The following is a 17,895-nucleotide window of genomic DNA, read 5'->3' on the forward strand; positions in this document are numbered from 1 at the left end:
TAGTTCTCTATTCTTGTGGGATTTTTGCCCATCTTTGGTATCAGTGTTACTAGCTTCACAGAATGATTTTGGGAGTCTGCCGCCCTTTTCTATGCTCTGGAAGAGCTTGTGTAGAATTGGTGTCAGCTCTTCCCTGAATGCTTGCTAGAATTCTCCTGTTTAACCATTTGGCCAGGAGTTTTTTTAGTTGTTAGTTCCTTGATAACCTTATCTACTTCTATTTTTGCTATGGGTCTATTCAGGTTATTGACATCTATGTGGGATAATCTGGACAGGGTTTATTTTTCCAAGTATTTGTCAATGTCTTCCAAGTGATTGTATATATTGGAGTACTAACCTTAGTAATACTCTGTAATTAATCTTTTAATTTCACTGGGGTATGTTGTAATTCCCCCTGCTTTATCCCTCATCCTATTGATGTCTACTTTGGTTGGGTCTGCCAACGTCCTGTCAATTCTATTAAGCCTTTTAATGAACCAGCTTTTACTGCATTGATTTTTGCATTGTTTTATTGTTTTCCCATTTGTTTATCTCCTCCTGATTTTTATTATTTCTTTTGCTATTAGAGGGATTATTTTGTTGACTCTATTCTAGTTTGTGGTGGTTTTGTGATAGCATATGGACCATAAGTCTCTCTTCTTTTTTCTTGTGTGCATTTATTGCTGTCAAACAACCTCTGATAATTGCTTTTGTTGTATCCCATAGATTTTGGTATGTGGTGCTCTCATTCTCATTAGTTTCTAAAATCTTCCTAATTTCCTCTCTAATTTGGACTGGTACCCATTCATTTTGAAAAGGAAAGTTGTTCATCCTCCGTGTTTTCCCTTGTTTTTTTAGAGCTTCCTTTTATTGATTTCCAGCTTTATGGTATAATGGTCAGAGAAGGAAGACTGAGTGACCTCTATGTTTGAATTTGCTCAGACTCGACTTGTGTCCCAGCATGTGGTCTTATTTTGAATACGTACTATGTGAACTTGAAAAGAATGCAATATTTTTTTTCTTTTTGTAGTTTGATAGAGAACTCTGAATATATTTATCAGGTTGAATTGTCTTACTTTAGATTTTAGTTCTGTTGCCTCCTTGTTGAGCTTCTTTCTCATTGATCTATCCTTAGTGAGCTGTGTATTGAACTCTCCTACTATGATTGTTGAACCTGTGATCTCTTTTTCATCTTTTGAAGAATTTGGTTGACAAATTTTGCGATTCTCTTGTGGGGCATGTATCTATTATTCTCATTGGCTTTTGATCTACTGATCCCTTGAGCATTATATAGTGCCCAATCTTATCTTTTGTTTTAATTTACATCTTGAGGTCAATTTTGTCAGAGATTAAAATTGCAACTCCTGCATTTTTTAGATTGTCATTTGCTTGATATACTTTACGCCAGCCTTTGATTCTCACCCTATTTTTGTCTGCGAGCTTAAGATGTGTTTCTTGCAGACAACAGATTGATGGGCTTTGTTTTCTAATCCAGTCTGCTAGCCTATGTCTTTAATGGGTGAATTCAAATTATTAATGGTCAGAGTTATTAAATCCATTTGTGGATTCTTTGTTGTCCTCTTGTACCTTTTGTGTTAGGTATTTGCCTGCTTCCCTCCTTATTGGTATGTTTTGTACTTGGAGGGGGAACTCATTCTTGCCTTCTTTTCACCATTGGGCCACTGTTACCTTGGGGGTTGTTTTCGATGTGTTGACTTCTGGCTGAAGTTGCACTATAGAGTGGTTTCCTGTTTGTGCTTGGTAAGTGTTGGTCTTCTGTCTAAAGTGAATTGGCAAGGATTTTTTGTAGTGCTGGGTTTCTTTTAACGTAGTTTCTGAATGTTTCCTTGCCAGGAACCCTCCTACCTGTCCATCTAGTTTTGATGGATAGTTTGGTGGGGTAGAGTATTCTTGGGTTAGAGTGACTCTCTTTCAGATTTCAGCAGATGCTGCTCCACTCTCTTCTCTTCTTATGGTGTCTGCTGACAAATCTGAGCATAGTCTTATCTGAGTGCCCTTGTAGGTGACTGCCTCTTTTTCTCTAGCTGCTCTTCTTCTTATGTTTTTTAAATAATTTTATTGGGGGCTTATACAACTCTTATCACAATCCATACATACATCCATTGTGTCAAGCACATTTGTACATTTGTTACCATCATCATTCTCAAAACATTTTCTTTCTACTTGAGCCCTTGGTATCAACTCCTCATTTCCCCCCCCTCCCTCTCCACTCCCCCCTCCCTCATGAGCCCTTGATGATTTATACATTATCATTATTTTGTCATAACTTACACTGTCCGACATCTCCCTTCCTTCATCTAGGACTCTTATAGCTCTTAACACAATCCATATATCCATCTATTGTGTCAAGCACCTTTCTACATATGTTGTCATCATCATTTTCAAAACCTTTTCTTTCTACTTGAGCCCTTGGTACCAGCTCTTTTCTTTTTTTATTCTCTCCCCCACCCACCCTCCCTCATGAACCCTTGATAATTTATCAATTATTGTTTTCATATCTTCCACCGAGCACTGTCTCCGTTCACCCACTTTTCTCTTCTTCATCCCCCTGGGAGGAAGTTATAAGTTGCTTGTTGTGATCAGTTCCCCCTTTCTCTGCCTACCTATGCTTAACCCTCCTAATGTTGTTACTTTCATTATTGGTCCTGAGGGGTTTATCTGTGCTGGATTCCCTGTGTTTCGAGCTCCTATCTGTATCGGTGTACATACTCTGGTCTAGCCAGCTTTGTAAGGTAGAACTGGGGTCATGATAGTGGGCGTAGGCAGGGAGGGTGAGCATTAAAGAACTAGAGGAAAGTTGCATGTTTCAACAGTGCTATACTGCACCCTGACTGGCTTGTCACCTCCCCACAACCCTTCTGTAAGGGATGTCCAATTGTCTAGAGATGGGCTTTGGTTCTCCACTCCACCCTCCCCCTCATTTACTGTAGAAAAGAATTTTTTACAGTTAATGTATCAGTTTATTACATTAAGATCAGTGTTATTAGCAATGTTTTATATGTTGAGCTCACTGAAGTTTTCGTTTTTAAAACCTTATTATTACTATATAATTCACATGTCATACAATCCAATAGTTCGATCATTATTTTAAAATAGTTGCACAGCCATTACCACAATCAATTGTAGTAGCTTTATTTTTGACATGGCTTTGAACTCTCATAAAATGTTATAGTCTCAGATATCCACAGGGCAGTTCTATTCTGCCAAATAGGGTTGCCGTTCATCTGAATCCACTCGAGAACAGTGAGTTTGTTTTTTGGTTTTTGTTTGTTTGCATTCTCTACATCATCAGGGTGTAAAGTTCAATACACACTGGTAACACGATTTTATTGATTTTGCTTTTTAGGACATGCACACAAGAGGACTTGTAAATTTCTTGAAAAATTCCATTATCTTTCAGTTCCCTTTTTCATGAACTATTGAAGTCCCCTTGTTTATCCTGATTTATTTTTGCCTGTTTGATTTGTATTGCACTGAGAGAAGGAGCCCTGATGGTGCAGTGGGTTTAACAAAGTTGGTGGTTCAAACTAACTAGCCGCTCCTGGGAGAAAGATGAGCCTGTCCCATGAAGATTTACAATCTTGGAAACCCTAAGGATCAGTTCTCTTCTGTCCTATAGCTTCACTGTGAGTCAGAATCAACTCCCTGTTACTGGCCTTTTTGTTTTGTACTCAGAGAAGGAGATTAAGGTCTTTGTGGATCTGTCAGTTGAGTGTTAGATTGCTAACCACAAGGTTAACAGTTCAAACCCAGAAACTGCTGCATGGAATGATGAGGCTACATGTTCCCATGGAAATGTACAGCTCTAAAACCCTGTGTAGGGTTGCTATGAGTTGGAGCTTAGTGGCAATGGATTTCTCTTTTATTACTTATTTAAGAAACTTTAGTGGTGCAGTGATTAAGCACTCAACGACAAACCAAAAAGCAGATGGTTCAAACTTCTCAAAATCCTTTCAAGAGAAAGATGTGACCATCAGCTTCCATAAATATTACAGCTTTGAAACCCTTATGGGAATTTCTACTCTATCCTAAAAAAAAGCTGCCAAAGTCAATTTTAACTCATTGTGACTCAAGAGGACAAAATAGAACTGCCCTTTTGGATTCTGAGTAGATAAATCTTTACAGGAGCGAAAAGCCTCACCTTTTTCATTCAGAGAGGCTGAAGGTCTCGACTGCTGACTTACATTTAGCAGCCCAACAGGTAATCCATTACTGCTACCAAGGCTCCTTACTCAATCCTGGAGGGTTGCTATGAACTGGGATTTATGCAGTGCCAGTGGTTGGGTCTTGGTTTACGTTTGTTTCTATCTGTGTCACATCTTATCTCTCATCACTTTTATTTTATGATGATGATGATTGTGTCCTTTTGTGCATAGTCATGCATTGTTGTATCTCCACTTGTCAGTCATGACATTTAACATTAACAAGTACCTTCCTTTGTCAGGTTTAATCTTGTCTTTGAATTTGGTGTTTTCTAATACCAGGATCACTCTCTCTTCATCCACCCTAATAATGTAGGCCTACCCCAGCTCAGGGCATTTCATCACCAGATGCTTTGGAAACTGTTCTGTAGTTATTGCTGAAGAAGTGGTTTACTTTAATGGATGAATAATTTGGTTTGTTTTTGCTTTTTCTTAAAATTCTTTAGAACAATTTTACTGTTCAGCTCTTTTTAGGGTTTAGACACCCAGATAAGTAATCTTCCGTAGCATTTAAGTTTTATAAATAAGTAGACTATTTTAAAGTTCCCATATTTTCATAAAGGAATATCTGAATTCCTACAAGTACCAATGTGTGGTTTTCTTTTTTGACAAAAATTACCATATAAGTAATAGACATGCATTTATTTTTGTTATTTAGTATGAGAAATTGTCATATGCGTACATACCTCTGAAACCATCACCAAGGTCCAACATTTTCATAATATTAAACATTTTCATTACCTTTGACACTTTGTAGTGACCCTTGGCAGTCCACGCCTCTTTCCCACCCAGTAAGTACCCAGGCAGTCATTAATTTGCTTCCTGGCATGATTAATTCTTGCATATTTTCTAGAACGTTAAATAACTATAAACTATGGTTTTAAAACTACATAGTGTATATTCTTTTTTATCTGTCTCCTCGCACTCAACATAATTCACTTCAGATTCATCCATGTGGTTGTGAGTATCAGTCATTCTTGTATACTTTGGGACCATTCCATTATATAGGGTATTCTGAAATTTGTTTCTCTATTACCTATCTGTGAAAGGAGCCCTGTCAAGTAAGAATTGGACTGCTAACAGAAAGGCAAGCAGTTTAGACCTACCAGCCACTTTGCAGGAGAAAGATGATGCTGTCATTTCTCGTAACGATTTACTGCCTAGGAAACCTTGTATAGAGTCATTGTGAGTCAAACAGATTTGTGGTGATGGCATAGGACCAAGCTGCATTTTGTTCTATTGTATGCAGTAAGTCAGACAAACTTAGGAGCACAGAGCAGCAGCAAATTTGAACTGTTTTGCCATTTTGGACTCATAAATAAAGCTGCTATGAACTTTCTTATTCTTGTAGAAGTCTTTGTTTACACATATACTTTTCATTTTTCTTGGGTAAATAGCTGAGAATGGAATGACTCAGTCAGTAAATGTTTACTTTTTAAAAGAAATTACCTTCCTCTTTTCTAAAGTGGTTGTACATTCACACCAACAGTATTTGAGAATTTGATTGCTTCACATCCTTAGCAACACTCGTCTTTTTAGTTTTAGTCACTTTTAGTGCATTGTATAAAGCTGAACCAATGTGAGATATAGCAGAGCCTTAGTTACTTTAGATTTTTATTTTTCTATCTTCATTTTCCACTAAACTAAAAAAAGTGTTTCTTATAAAATTATAGATGATTGCATCAGCAGAGGTGTGTGTTAGGGCTGTAACCTCTCACCGTACGTCTTCAATCTGTGCTGAGTAAATAATTTGAGGCGCTGAACTGTATGAAGAAGAGTATATCATTATGATAAATGGAAACGAGATTATCAGTCTCAAGGATTTCATTCAGTGCTCATAGAAACAGTAGGCAAGAAGTCAAACAATAGAAAAATGAGACTTGAACAATTCTGTTTGAGTTTTCATTTTTATGCTAAATCTTCTTCTCAGTGGACAGAGACCAGCTGATAATGCTGTGGCGAAGGTGAACAGACACAGCTGCCTTCAGAGAAGATGTAGGCCTCTCCATGCACAAATGTCCTTCCGCTGAGCCTTCACTAGATCTCTGCACAGTCTGCCAGCAGAAGGAGTGGCACAACCTACCCACAAAAGAAAACTTTGTTATGGCAGGACTGTGATTGCTTAGAGGACTGCACTAAAAGGAATTTTTTGAAAGCAGCAGATAAGTCATTAATTCCATAGAATTCTCTTCTTTCTGGCTTCTCTCTAGAACATAAATTTAAAAGGGTGATCACAGTAGTTGTATAATTATTTACCTGCATAAGAAAGAGTTCTCATTTTTGTTATCTGTATATGATTATTATCATATGCTTTCTTAAACTACCTTTTAATGTTTAATAAATCTGTAACAGTAAAAATGCAAGAGTTTATAACTTTTGTTTCATATTTTTATAATTCTTCTAATATATTAAAATAACCAAATCTAAAGTCAGTTTTATTCACCATTTAGCTATGCAATGTAGGACAAAGTAATTGGTTCATGGACCAATTAATAGAGAAATTAAGGAGGACATTATTAATTGCTGATTTTACATGCTAGGTACTCACATTTACAAAAGTATGAATTTCATTTTGTATTATTTGTCTCATGCAGTAAATAAAAGTATAAAATATATTTCAGGCTATTTTTAAACTAAAATCATTTCTGATTTTTTTTATCATCCCCTAATTCTAAAAAAGCCAAAGTTTGATTTCCAAAAAAAGAAAAACAGACAAACAAAAGAAGTCAAATGATATATTGCTGCAAAAGTTAAAGAGTTAAAGAGCAAAGGTGCCACTTTGAGAACTAAGGTGTTCTCGACCCAAGTTGTGGTATTTTCAGTCGCCTTCTGTGGTTAGGAAAGCCCGACAATGAATAGGAAAGACCAAAGGATAATTGATGCCATTGAGTTATGGTTGGTGCAGAATACTAAGTATACCATGAACTTTCAGAAGAACAAGCAAATCCAAGAGGAAGATGCCCTTGTGCTGCAGTGGTCATGTGCTTGGTTACTAAGCCAAAGATCAGTAATGTGGGGAAAGACGTGGCGATATGCTCCTGTTTAAGATCCTTAGCAGCAAAGGTGGCAAGACTTTGTCTCACACATGTCTTCAACATGTTATCAGAAGGCGCCAGTCCCTGGAGAATGACATCATGCTTGGTGAGGTAGAAGAACAATGAAAAAGAGGAAGACCTTCAACAACATGACTTTAACACAGTAGCTATAACAGTGGGCTCAACACAGCAATAGTTCTGAGAATGATGCAGAACCAGTCACTGCTTTGTTCTATTGACAGTCACTACAGGTCAGAAATGACTCAATTCCACCTAACAACATGTCTTGAATATAGGATATCATCTTAAAATCAAGGTTTTCTTAACTCCAGAAAGAAAAAAACTCTTTTAGGAACTACCACTTGAAAGTCAAAAAATAATTGATCCAGAGGTAAGGGGTGTTGGGGGGTGGGGTGGGGGAGGTGTAGAGTTGATAGATGAAGTCAGTGCAAAGAATGAGACAAGGGAATAGCCAAACCAGAACCAAACCCATTGCCGTGAAGTTCAATCTGATGCTGTTATACTACCATAGGACAGAGTAGAACTGCCTCATAAAGTGTCCAAGGTTGTAAAACATGGAAGCAAACTGTGATAGCTTACTCCTACAGAAAGACTGATGCTTTCAAACTGCTGACCATTTGGTTAGTAGTTGAGCACCTATTCACTGTGCCCCATAAAACCACTGCTATCAAGTCTTTTCTGACTCAATGCTTGACCCACTGTGTCACCAGAGCTCAAAGTTGAGTGATAAGATAAAGAACACATATGGAACTTGTCTGAGGGCACATCATGACTTTATCCTGGATTTGAATAGTCACCTTGGCTCCTTAATTTCTCCAGCCATACTTGTGTTACCTCCATCTTTGTCATGAGTCCCAAGGTTCACAATCAGAGATACCCAGTTGTGTGAGGTAAACAAAGGCAAACATTTAATCCCCACTTTGGGATAAGGATGATTCATTTTTCAACCTGATAGCACTGGGTGACTAACCACAAGATCGATAGTTCAAACCCACCAGCTGTTCTGCAGGAGACAAATGAGGCATTCTGCTCCCATAAAGATTTATAGATCATTGAAGACAAAATGGGTGCATAAGCAAATGTGGTGAAGAAAGCTGATGGTGCCTGGCTATCAAAAGATATAGCATCTGGGGTCTTAAAGGATTGAAGACAAACAAGCAGCCATCTAGCTGAGAAGCAACAAAGCCCACATGGAAGAAGCACACCAGCCTATGTGATCATGAGGTGTCAATGGGATAAGATATCAGGCATCTAAGACCCAGAACAAAATCATACCAATGTGTGTGGGGGGTGGGGTGGTGGTGGAGGGGGGGGCAGATGAGAAGTGGAGACCCAAAACCCATCTATAGACAATTGGACAACCCCTCACAGAAGGTTCACAAGGAAAAGTTGACCCAGTCAGGGTGCAGTATAGCACTGATTAAACACAACTTTCCTCTAGTTCTTTAATGCTTCCCGCTCCACCCCACCCAATCATGACCTCAATTCTACCTTACAAATCAGATTAGACCAGAACATGCACACTGCTACAGATAAGAACCCACAGCACAGGGAATCCAGGATAGATAAACCCCTCAGGGCCAACAATGAGAATAGAGATACCAGGAGAATAACGGGAAAGTGGGGGGAGGAAGGAGGATCAGTCACAAGGATCAACATATAACCCCCTCCCAGGGGGACGAACAACAGAAAAGTGGGTGAATGGTGACAGAGGATGATATACGATATGAAAATAATAATCTATAACTTATCAAGGATTCATGATGGAGGGAGGGTGACGGAGGAGAGCGAAAAGCTGATACCAAGGGCTCAAATAGAAAATGCTTTGAAAATGATATATGGCAACATATGTACAAATGTGCTTAACACAGTGGATGAATGTATGGATTGTGATGAGTTGGAAGAGCCCCCAATAAAAATATATAATGAAAAGAAGAAGAAGAAGATGTATGAATGGATGCTGGGCAGCTAAATCAAAATATGTTGTTTATCTTGGAAAAACAAATCATCTGCATCAGCACATCTTTGATGAACAACCGCAAAATAAAGCTTATTAGTTTGAGATTAAAAAAAAAAAAAGATTTATAGCTTCGGAAACCAACAGGAGCAATTCTACTCTGTCCTGTAGGGTTGTTGTAGGGTGTCAGCATGGAATCAGGCAGTGAGTGATTTTTTTCTCCCTTAGACTACTTCAAGTTGGATGCCATGATCGTGATATCCAACCTGCTTGACTTTTCGTTGCTAGCTGATGACTGCAGCCTGAGGGCTGCAAGGGCCAGGTGCTCTTCTGCTGACCAAAAGGCCAACTACTGTGGGAGAAGGTCTGGCAAATCTGTTCCTGTGAAGATTACAGCAGAGGAGACCACCTGGGGCATTTTACTCTGCCCCACAGGATCCCCTTGAGTTGAACTCAACAAAAACAAGCTCCTTCATTAAAAAAGAGTCATCCGGTGGATCAAAAGCTTTCCCTTTTTTTCCCCTTGGATAAGGAAAATAAGAGTACAATTTTAAAAATTTTTCTTAAAGAGCTCGTGTAACTGACACAAGGGTTATATAGGGGATATAGGGGTTGAGGGTGGGAGATAGGGAACGTGAGGGGATTTTAAGGAGCAAATGATGTATGCAGGAGGGGGGAGGGAGAGTACTAGAACTGATTGTGATTACACAACTCATTTTTTATCATTTTATTGGAGGCTCCTATAGCTCATAACATTCCATGCATCAGTTGTATCAAGCATATTTGTACATAAATTGCCATCGTCATTTCCAGAACATTTTCTATTTGAGCCCTTGGTATAAGCTCCTCTTTTTTCCCCTCCCTCCCCTACTCTTCCACCCTCATGAATCCTTGATCCATTATATATTGTTATTATATCATATCGTACACTGTCTGTTGTCTCCCTTCACCCACATTTCTGTTATTCATCCCCTTGGGGGGGGGCGCGCTATTTATCTAACCTTGTGATGGGTTCCCCCTTTCTCCCCCTTCTCCCTCCCCGAACATCCCCCTACACCCATGATATCGCTACTCCCACTTCTGTTCTTGAGGGGTTTATCTGTCCTGAATTCCATGTGTCAAGAGCATTTATCTGTACCAATGTGTGTTTTTGATCTAGCCAAATTTGTAAGGTAGAACTGGGTCATGGTAGTGGGGCGGCGGTGTGGGGCATTCAGGGACTAAAGGGATGGTGTGTATTTCGTTGGTGCTATTCTGCACCTTGGTTGAATCATTCCTTATAATCATTCTGTGGGGGGATATCCAATTGTCTACAGGTAGGCTTTGAGTCTCTACTCAAAACCCCTTCGTTCACCTTAAAATAGTTGCTTGTTTTGGATTTTGAGACCTGATGCCTGTTCCCTTCTACACCTCATGATCAGACAGGTTGGTGTGCTTCTTCTATGTGGGCTTTTTTGCTTCCCTGCTGGATGGCTGTTTGTTTAATTTCAAGCCTTTAAGACCCCAGACACAATCTTTTGATAGCCGGGCACCATCTGCTCTCTTCACCACATTTGCTTATGCACCCATTTTGTCTTCAGCAATTGTCAGGAAGGTGAGTATCAAAGAGTGGCAGGTTATTACAACAAAGTGTTCTTGTGTTAAGAGAGGCCTTGAGTAGAGACCCAAAGTCCATCTGCTATCCTAATACTTAACATATAAATATGTGTACATTGGTCTCTATCCCTTTCATTATAAATTAGTATATTTACATAGATACATGCCTATAGCTATACCTCTATAACTGGCTTTTGCCTTGTATTTCCTCTATTGCCTTTCACCTTCCTCCTATCCCACTATCATGCTCACCCTCTCCATTCAGCTCTCTATAATTCCTCTTGGATACATTGCATTTGATTAAACCCCACCAGGCATTAAACACCCTCCTCACCATCAATTTTAGATCTTTTATTGTTTCCTTATCCCTGAGTTTGTTGGCTCCCCAACCCCCCTCCCTACCCTCTCCTCTCCCATGTCCCCCCACCCCCACCCCCTGGAACCACCAGTCCCATTGTTTTCTCCTCAGGATTGTTTGTCCTGCCTATCTTATAAAGATAGGCATAGGACAAAAGAAAAACAAAAACAAAACAAGAAAAATAGATAGTTCCAGGTCTGTCTGCTGACCCTTATGTATGTTTTCCAATCAAGTCTGATGAGGTGCCAAGCCCTGTTCCCCAAGTCAGAAGTCTGTTTTCAGAATTCCTCCGGGACTTGGTTACTTTGCTCCCCTTGCTGCCGTGTTGCACTCCCTTTGCGTTTCACCCTGCCGTGCGTGGGGCAGACTGGCCACACTTTCCGATCAGTGTCTCCATTGCTGTCCCACGTAGTGCTATGGGTCAGTGAGGGAATGTTGTGTTTCATGGTAGGGCCAGCCCTACGGTCCTCTCTGTGCATTGGCTGCTCTGAGCAGGGGTGTTGTCCCCGGGGCTTGGTGGGCCATGATAAAGTTTGTTTTCTCTCTCTTTTTCCTTTCCTCCCTCCCTCCCTCCCAGTTCACTCCTGTGTGGTCTAGACAGACTTACCTCTCTCCCCAGGCTATATCTTCAGTGCTGTCCTCTGTATTGCCTTCTAGGGAGGGGGCAACATAGCTTGGCTTGGGCCCAACCCCATTGTCCTCTCTGTTACTTCACTGCTCCATGCCAATGCATTGCCCTCAAGGCTTGGCGCTCTGGGATGGGGTCTCCCTTTCCTATGGAAACATAAACAACACCCTCCCCATGGATGTATTAGTGCCCTGTTCCCCATCACCCTCATTTGATTGTTTTCCCCCCTTTTTATCTTCCTCTTCTCTTTTGCCCTCCTTTTTATACACAACTCATTTTAAAAATGATTTAACGACACAGACCTAAAAAGCTCGAAAATTTATTGTAGTAATGGTTGTACAATTCTTCTTGATGTGATTGAACTATTAAATTGTATGATATGTGCAGTATGTGCCAATAAAACTGTTAAAGAAGAAGAAGAAGAACTCATGCACCAACAACACATCCCTGGACTCCTGCCAGTCCGGTTGTTCTGCCTGATTCTCAGAGCAAGTTTGACTAGTGACCATAGCAAGTTAGCCAGGGCCAGAGTCACTTCTTCCCAACGTAAATCAGCTAGCAGACCGTAGTGCAATCCCAATGAGAACCTCAGTGATTCTGAACCTCGATGAGAAGAATGAATGAGGGAAAGTTTGTAGTGACTCTTCTTCCTCCACCCAGCACACACAGTGTCCCATCACTAGAATTAAAAGATAAATGATAAGCCCACTAGCTTTGGGTTGATTCTGACTCACTGCATCACTATCGGACAGAGTTGAACTGCTCTTTTGGATTTCTGAGCCTCCCATAAAGATTTGTAGCATTGAAAATTCTGTCCTGTAGGGCTGCTATGCATCAGCACGAACTCAAGGGCAGTGAGTGAGTCTTTTCTCTTCAGACCACTGCAAGCTGTCTTTGCACAGGAGCAGAAACCCCTTCTTCCTTGTACAGAGTAGCTGACGAGTCTGAACTGCCACGGACCATGTGACTTAATTCACAGTGCCATCAGAAGGATATCGCCAAACAGGACCAGCCATGCTGTCCTTAATAGATAGAGTAACACCCCAAGTGATAAAGGAACACAATTTCTGCAAATTGCAGAAAAAGAAACACATGTGTCAGAAGACGTTTTAAACTATGCCATAGTCCCTGCAATCTTAAAAGAGCAAGTTAAAACATGACATCAGTTATACAAAGTTGAAAACGCCTCATGATATTTACCCTAAAAAATAACTGCAGCTGTCTCTTGGACAAAAGGCTAGGAAAAGGTATGACAGGTTGTTTTCCAGTACGAGACACCTGCTTGACCTCTGCGTGCTCCACCCTGATCTACACGTAGAGAACAGTTTGTAGGATTGATGCTCAACAATCCACGGTCCAGCCTTTCTGGAATAGGCTCCTTTTAAGGAGCCCTGCTGGCTCGGAGGTTGTGTCCTCCTCTGCTAATTAAAGAAAAAAATAAAAGGTCAGTGGTTGAACTCACCAGCTGTTCCACAGAAGACAGACCTGGTGTTCTAATTCCATAGATTTCACAGCCTTGAGCCAAGTGCCATGGGTCAGGGAGGAAGAAGAGATGGAAAGGGAAACGCAGAGGAAGTGGGATAATTGATGCTGCATTGAGGGAATGATGACCAGTGACATGAACTGTGGAATAGGAAACTGGTTTGCTCTGTAGCACCTCATCCATTTTACAATGAAAGTTTAAAATAACAAGATGATAGCCTTGGAAGCTTCGTGTGGCAAGGCTCCTCTGTCTTAGATGGTCGGTGTTGGAATGAGTTGGAATCTACTTCACAACAAACAAATAAGTTTTCACTTCTAAACTAAACCTCCAAAGCTGTGGAGGTCAGGCATCTCATTTCCATTACATTCCTTAACTGGGAGCTCATCTCAGAATTCCAGCAAGACTGATCTGAAGATGTATAATCTAAGGAAAAGTTTTTGTTGTAAATCTTCCAGCCATCTTATCTGTCATTATATGCCTATTGGTAACTCTAATATTGGAAATAGAGAAGCTCAAAATACAAGCCAAATAATCCATGCATTTATTAAGTGATTTTGCCCTGTTGGGACTATTCAACTATGCTATGATACTTAATGTCGTAAATCACTGGTGCTTCCTGGTGACGATCGTACTGCTTTTCAAAATGTCAGATTGTGCTCCTTCTCACGAAACATTGATTTCCTCAGGGGACAATTTATTCATCTCATGCATCTCAAGTACTGTGTGCTTAATATGTGCATATTTCAAAAGCGATAAATGTGAAGTACTGTTAAGATACATGCCTTATTTTAATTAACTAGACTTACAACAATTAGTAATGCTATAGAAATTATATTTTAATACTGGTTTTTAATAATGTTAAAAAAGAAAAGCTCATATAATTTATTAAAACTATTATTGTTAGGTGCCATCCAGTTGGTTCTGACCCATAGTGACCCTGTGCACAACAGCACAAAACACTGCTTGGTCCTGCTACATCCTCACACTTGTTCCTATGCTTGAGTCCATTGTTGTTGCCATGGTGTCAGTCTGTCTCATTGAGGGTCTTCCTCTTTTTCACTGTCCCTCCATTAAAATTATGGTCCCCTCTTAAAAATGTAAGTGTAACCTACACTTGAATTTGTGTCCCCTGAAAATATCCAATCTTAACTGTCTAGGTGGATTGCATGGTACTGTGGCTCCCAGATTGTACCAAGAAAGCCCTACCATAGGCCCTCATTCACATCAGTGGGCAGTTACTGAGCACCTGTCATAGACAATGTGCTGAGCTAGAGAAGATGAAAAGGAAAGGTTACCTTCCCTCATTGCCAGTCTCCAAATATGACTTGGCACTTAACACTCTTTTTTTGCATGCAGTTACTAATTATGTTCCTCATTAACTCTCAATGTTTTCTCCTTGGTGAAATATTACCAACTGGTAATATTCAGTAAGACTTTTTTTCTTACTGAAATACAGCATCATTGGCACAATAATCTTTTTTATCAGTTCTGCTATAACCATATACTGACTCTGCCAAGTTTTTATGGAGGTCCCTTGAGCCATGGTTGTTTGTGTTCTAATTCCCTGAAGCCTTTCTTGGATTGTTCCTAGTTTCCAAACCATAGAGTTTTTCTCACGCATATTAAATATCTGTGCCTGGAGTGGTGGGAAAATTGACTTGATTTATGATAGTCTGTTTCATACTAAAACAGCTCTTTTGAAACAGCATACACACAAACACTGGAAGATTTATCACAGCAGAAGTGACTTTAGTTGTGCATCATTGGAAGTTAAATGCTACTGATGACAATAGAGCCAAGTGACAGTGAAGATGATATAGCACATATAGTAAAGAGCAAGGACAGATCTCCTGGAAAGCAATTCTATAACAACTGTGGAGCTTTGCTTTGTTTTTTAAAATTTCAATCCTCCATGTCTCCTTCCTCTCTTCCTAATTCAATCCAGAAGATATTATGTAGAACTTAGCAAGGTAGCTGCCCACACAGGATGGGAGTGGAGATGGCCATCCAGTGTAGGGCTTGAAAACCATGTAAAGTGAAGAGAATTGGCAGTACCAAGACAGTAGCAGTGGCAAATGGCATGAGTGGATGTTTGTGTCAGATGACAGAGATCCATGGGAGATAGATTTCTTGCTGTAGAAGAAGAGAATTACAAATGGCGAGGAGAAAATAAGAATGGATCTTGTGGTTATTCCATTGGATTTGGAAGCATCAGTGAAACTCATGATTTTCAATATATATAAATATATAAGGTAAAGTCAAAAACTATGGCTATGAAATAATAGAACTCTTTATTAAACAAAAATAGCAAAATGTGAGGCCATCTTTTTCTTGATACAATGTGTTAGTCCGAAGAGACTAGCGAAACAAATCCAGGAGACTCATGACAAAATAATAATTTATAAATTATCAAGGGCTCATGAGGGAGGGGGGAGCGGAGAGGGAGGGGAAAAATGAGGACCCAATGTCGGGGGGCTTAAGTGGAGAGGAAATGTTTTGAGAATGATGAGGGCAATGAATGTACAAATGCGCTTTACACAATTGATGTATGTATGGATTGTGATAAGAGCTGTCTGTATGAGCCCCTAATAAAATGATTTAAAAAAAGAAAAGAGCTTTATATATAAGAGCAATAGAATATTGACAAAACCTCCCAGCCCAGTTCAGATCAAGACCATAAGTCCAATACTACCCCATATGTCCAATACCAATTGATAAATTCCTCTTCAGACTCATGGAACACATTCAATGACTCTGAATACAGGATGATCACAGACTAATGGGTGCAAAGTCTTATAGATACAGTGGCAGTAGAGGCATCTCAGCACCGGCAAGGGTCACCACATGGCTCCTTCAGCTCCAGGACTCTAGCGTAGCTCTGTGTGTCTTGTCGGCAAGCATATCTCGCAGGGAGTGTGTATGTGTTCCACCTCCAGCGAGCTATTTATCTCTTTAAGGCCTCCAAATGAAGGTCATCAAGCAAGCTGTGACCTGATTAACAGGCTAAACTCCACCCCTTCACTCTTAAGTCTCAAATTGACAACAGATTATGTAACTACCATAGACCACCCCTTGTCAGTTTGACACTTTTACACAACTCTTTAGCTATATATAATTTTCAAACAGAAAATAATAAAAATCATATCTATACCTAACAGGATAAAACTAAAATGCATACAATTCAATATGTGCCACCCTCATTTAAACAAAACATTCTATAAGTGAACAAAACAAATATATCCTATGCCTAACAGTTGCAGTTAAGTAACACCTGCACTTTAATCCTATAATCCTATGAACATATCCCAGCACCTGTGAACATTTGTAAACCAACCACTTCATGCCTGTATCCTCCCCATTTTGAGTATCCAATCTCTATACTGCCCACTTACGTCAACCCAGTGCTCTGAGGAGACAATCATATTCTTTGACATGAAGAATCTTCATCCCAGTTGGAACCTAGTGAAGTCCATATCCATAAACAAAGTCAAATCAGGACAGACCATCCATAAAGTCAGCAGCAATATGCACCAGTTCACAGGCTAAGAAATCTTCTCCTGTTCTGGTCAGGTTCTGGTCAACTCAACGTGGGCTTCCTCACTTAGCCTCACCTGGGTACCCACTGGTCATCTCGCCTTTAAACCATGGGCCCATCACAAATTCTCAACAACCCTAACATCCTCTGTCTGAGCCCCTCTACATTTCTGAAGGTGGTACTTCCATCTCTCTAATCCTTCCCCAAATAATTCTAGTCTGCACTTTATACCATGACAGTTTTGGCATCCTCCAAGGACTCAAATCATGATCCTCCTAAATATTCCTTGAGTTTGGGGAACAAAAAGAGGCATGAAGGGACAAGATAAGGTCTGTAGGGTAGAATGCGTAAGGTTTTCCAATGAAATACTATTAGGACAACCCTTGCTGACCTCTCTGCCTTGAATTTAACTAGCCCGGTAGATCACATCAGAAGCCACTATTCTTACTGAACCGTTTTTGAAGACACCAGTAAGGCTTCCAAAAACCCACTATCATCCAGTCAATCCCAACTTATAGTAGAACTGTTCCTGTGGGTTTCTGAGACTCAATCTTTATGGGAGTAGACAATCTTTTCTTTCTCACAAAGAGCACTGGTTGGTTCAAACTGCCGACCTTTATATGCATATTAGCAGTTGCATATGTAACCCTCTATACCACCTAAGACAAGTGCATTACTGAGAGAACTTGTCTGCAGCCATCCACTGATCATAAAGACATGTTCAACCATGTTTTGTTTGTAATAAACTTGGTACATGTATGAACTGGAACCCTAGTGGCAATACGTTTTTACTTAACCTTCTATTTCTATTTTTAAATATAGCTCTATCTTGAAATCTGTATATATAAGAGTAAATATATGTACACATACACACATGCAGTGGCATCCATACATCCTCTGTCTTCAGAGAAGATCTAGTGAGCACCCTTTGCATTCAGACCATGGTTTATAAATATCTTTCTCTACTAAAAAGAGGCAAAACTTTTGGAGAAATGGTGGGGCATGAAAAGTACAAGATGAGCCTGGAATGTCCTGTTTTCCAACAAGTAACCAGTGCTCAAAGAATGATGGATCAGGATA

General features: G+C 39.9%; 2 protein-coding genes across 3 annotated transcripts in view; both read left to right on the forward strand.

The window, feature by feature from the left end:
* The window catches only part of LOC105978892 (apelin receptor early endogenous ligand), a 14,322-nt gene extending 8,090 nt beyond the window's left edge, over positions 1 to 6,232 (forward strand). Inside the window, exon 2 of the mRNA XM_013005402.2 lies at positions 6,102 to 6,232. Within this exon, the coding sequence (XP_012860856.2) occupies positions 6,102 to 6,232 (131 nt within the window). The remainder of the gene's footprint in view (positions 1 to 6,101) is intronic.
* The window catches only part of MRTFB (myocardin related transcription factor B), a 258,653-nt gene that overhangs the window by 149,439 nt on the left and 91,319 nt on the right, over positions 1 to 17,895 (forward strand). The window lies entirely within an intron of this gene.

Source organism: Echinops telfairi, unplaced genomic scaffold (assembly GCF_000313985.2).
Source record: "Echinops telfairi isolate 266 unplaced genomic scaffold, ASM31398v2 ScPeMD7_5;HRSCAF=22, whole genome shotgun sequence".
Lineage (NCBI taxonomy): Eukaryota > Metazoa > Chordata > Mammalia > Afrosoricida > Tenrecidae > Echinops > Echinops telfairi.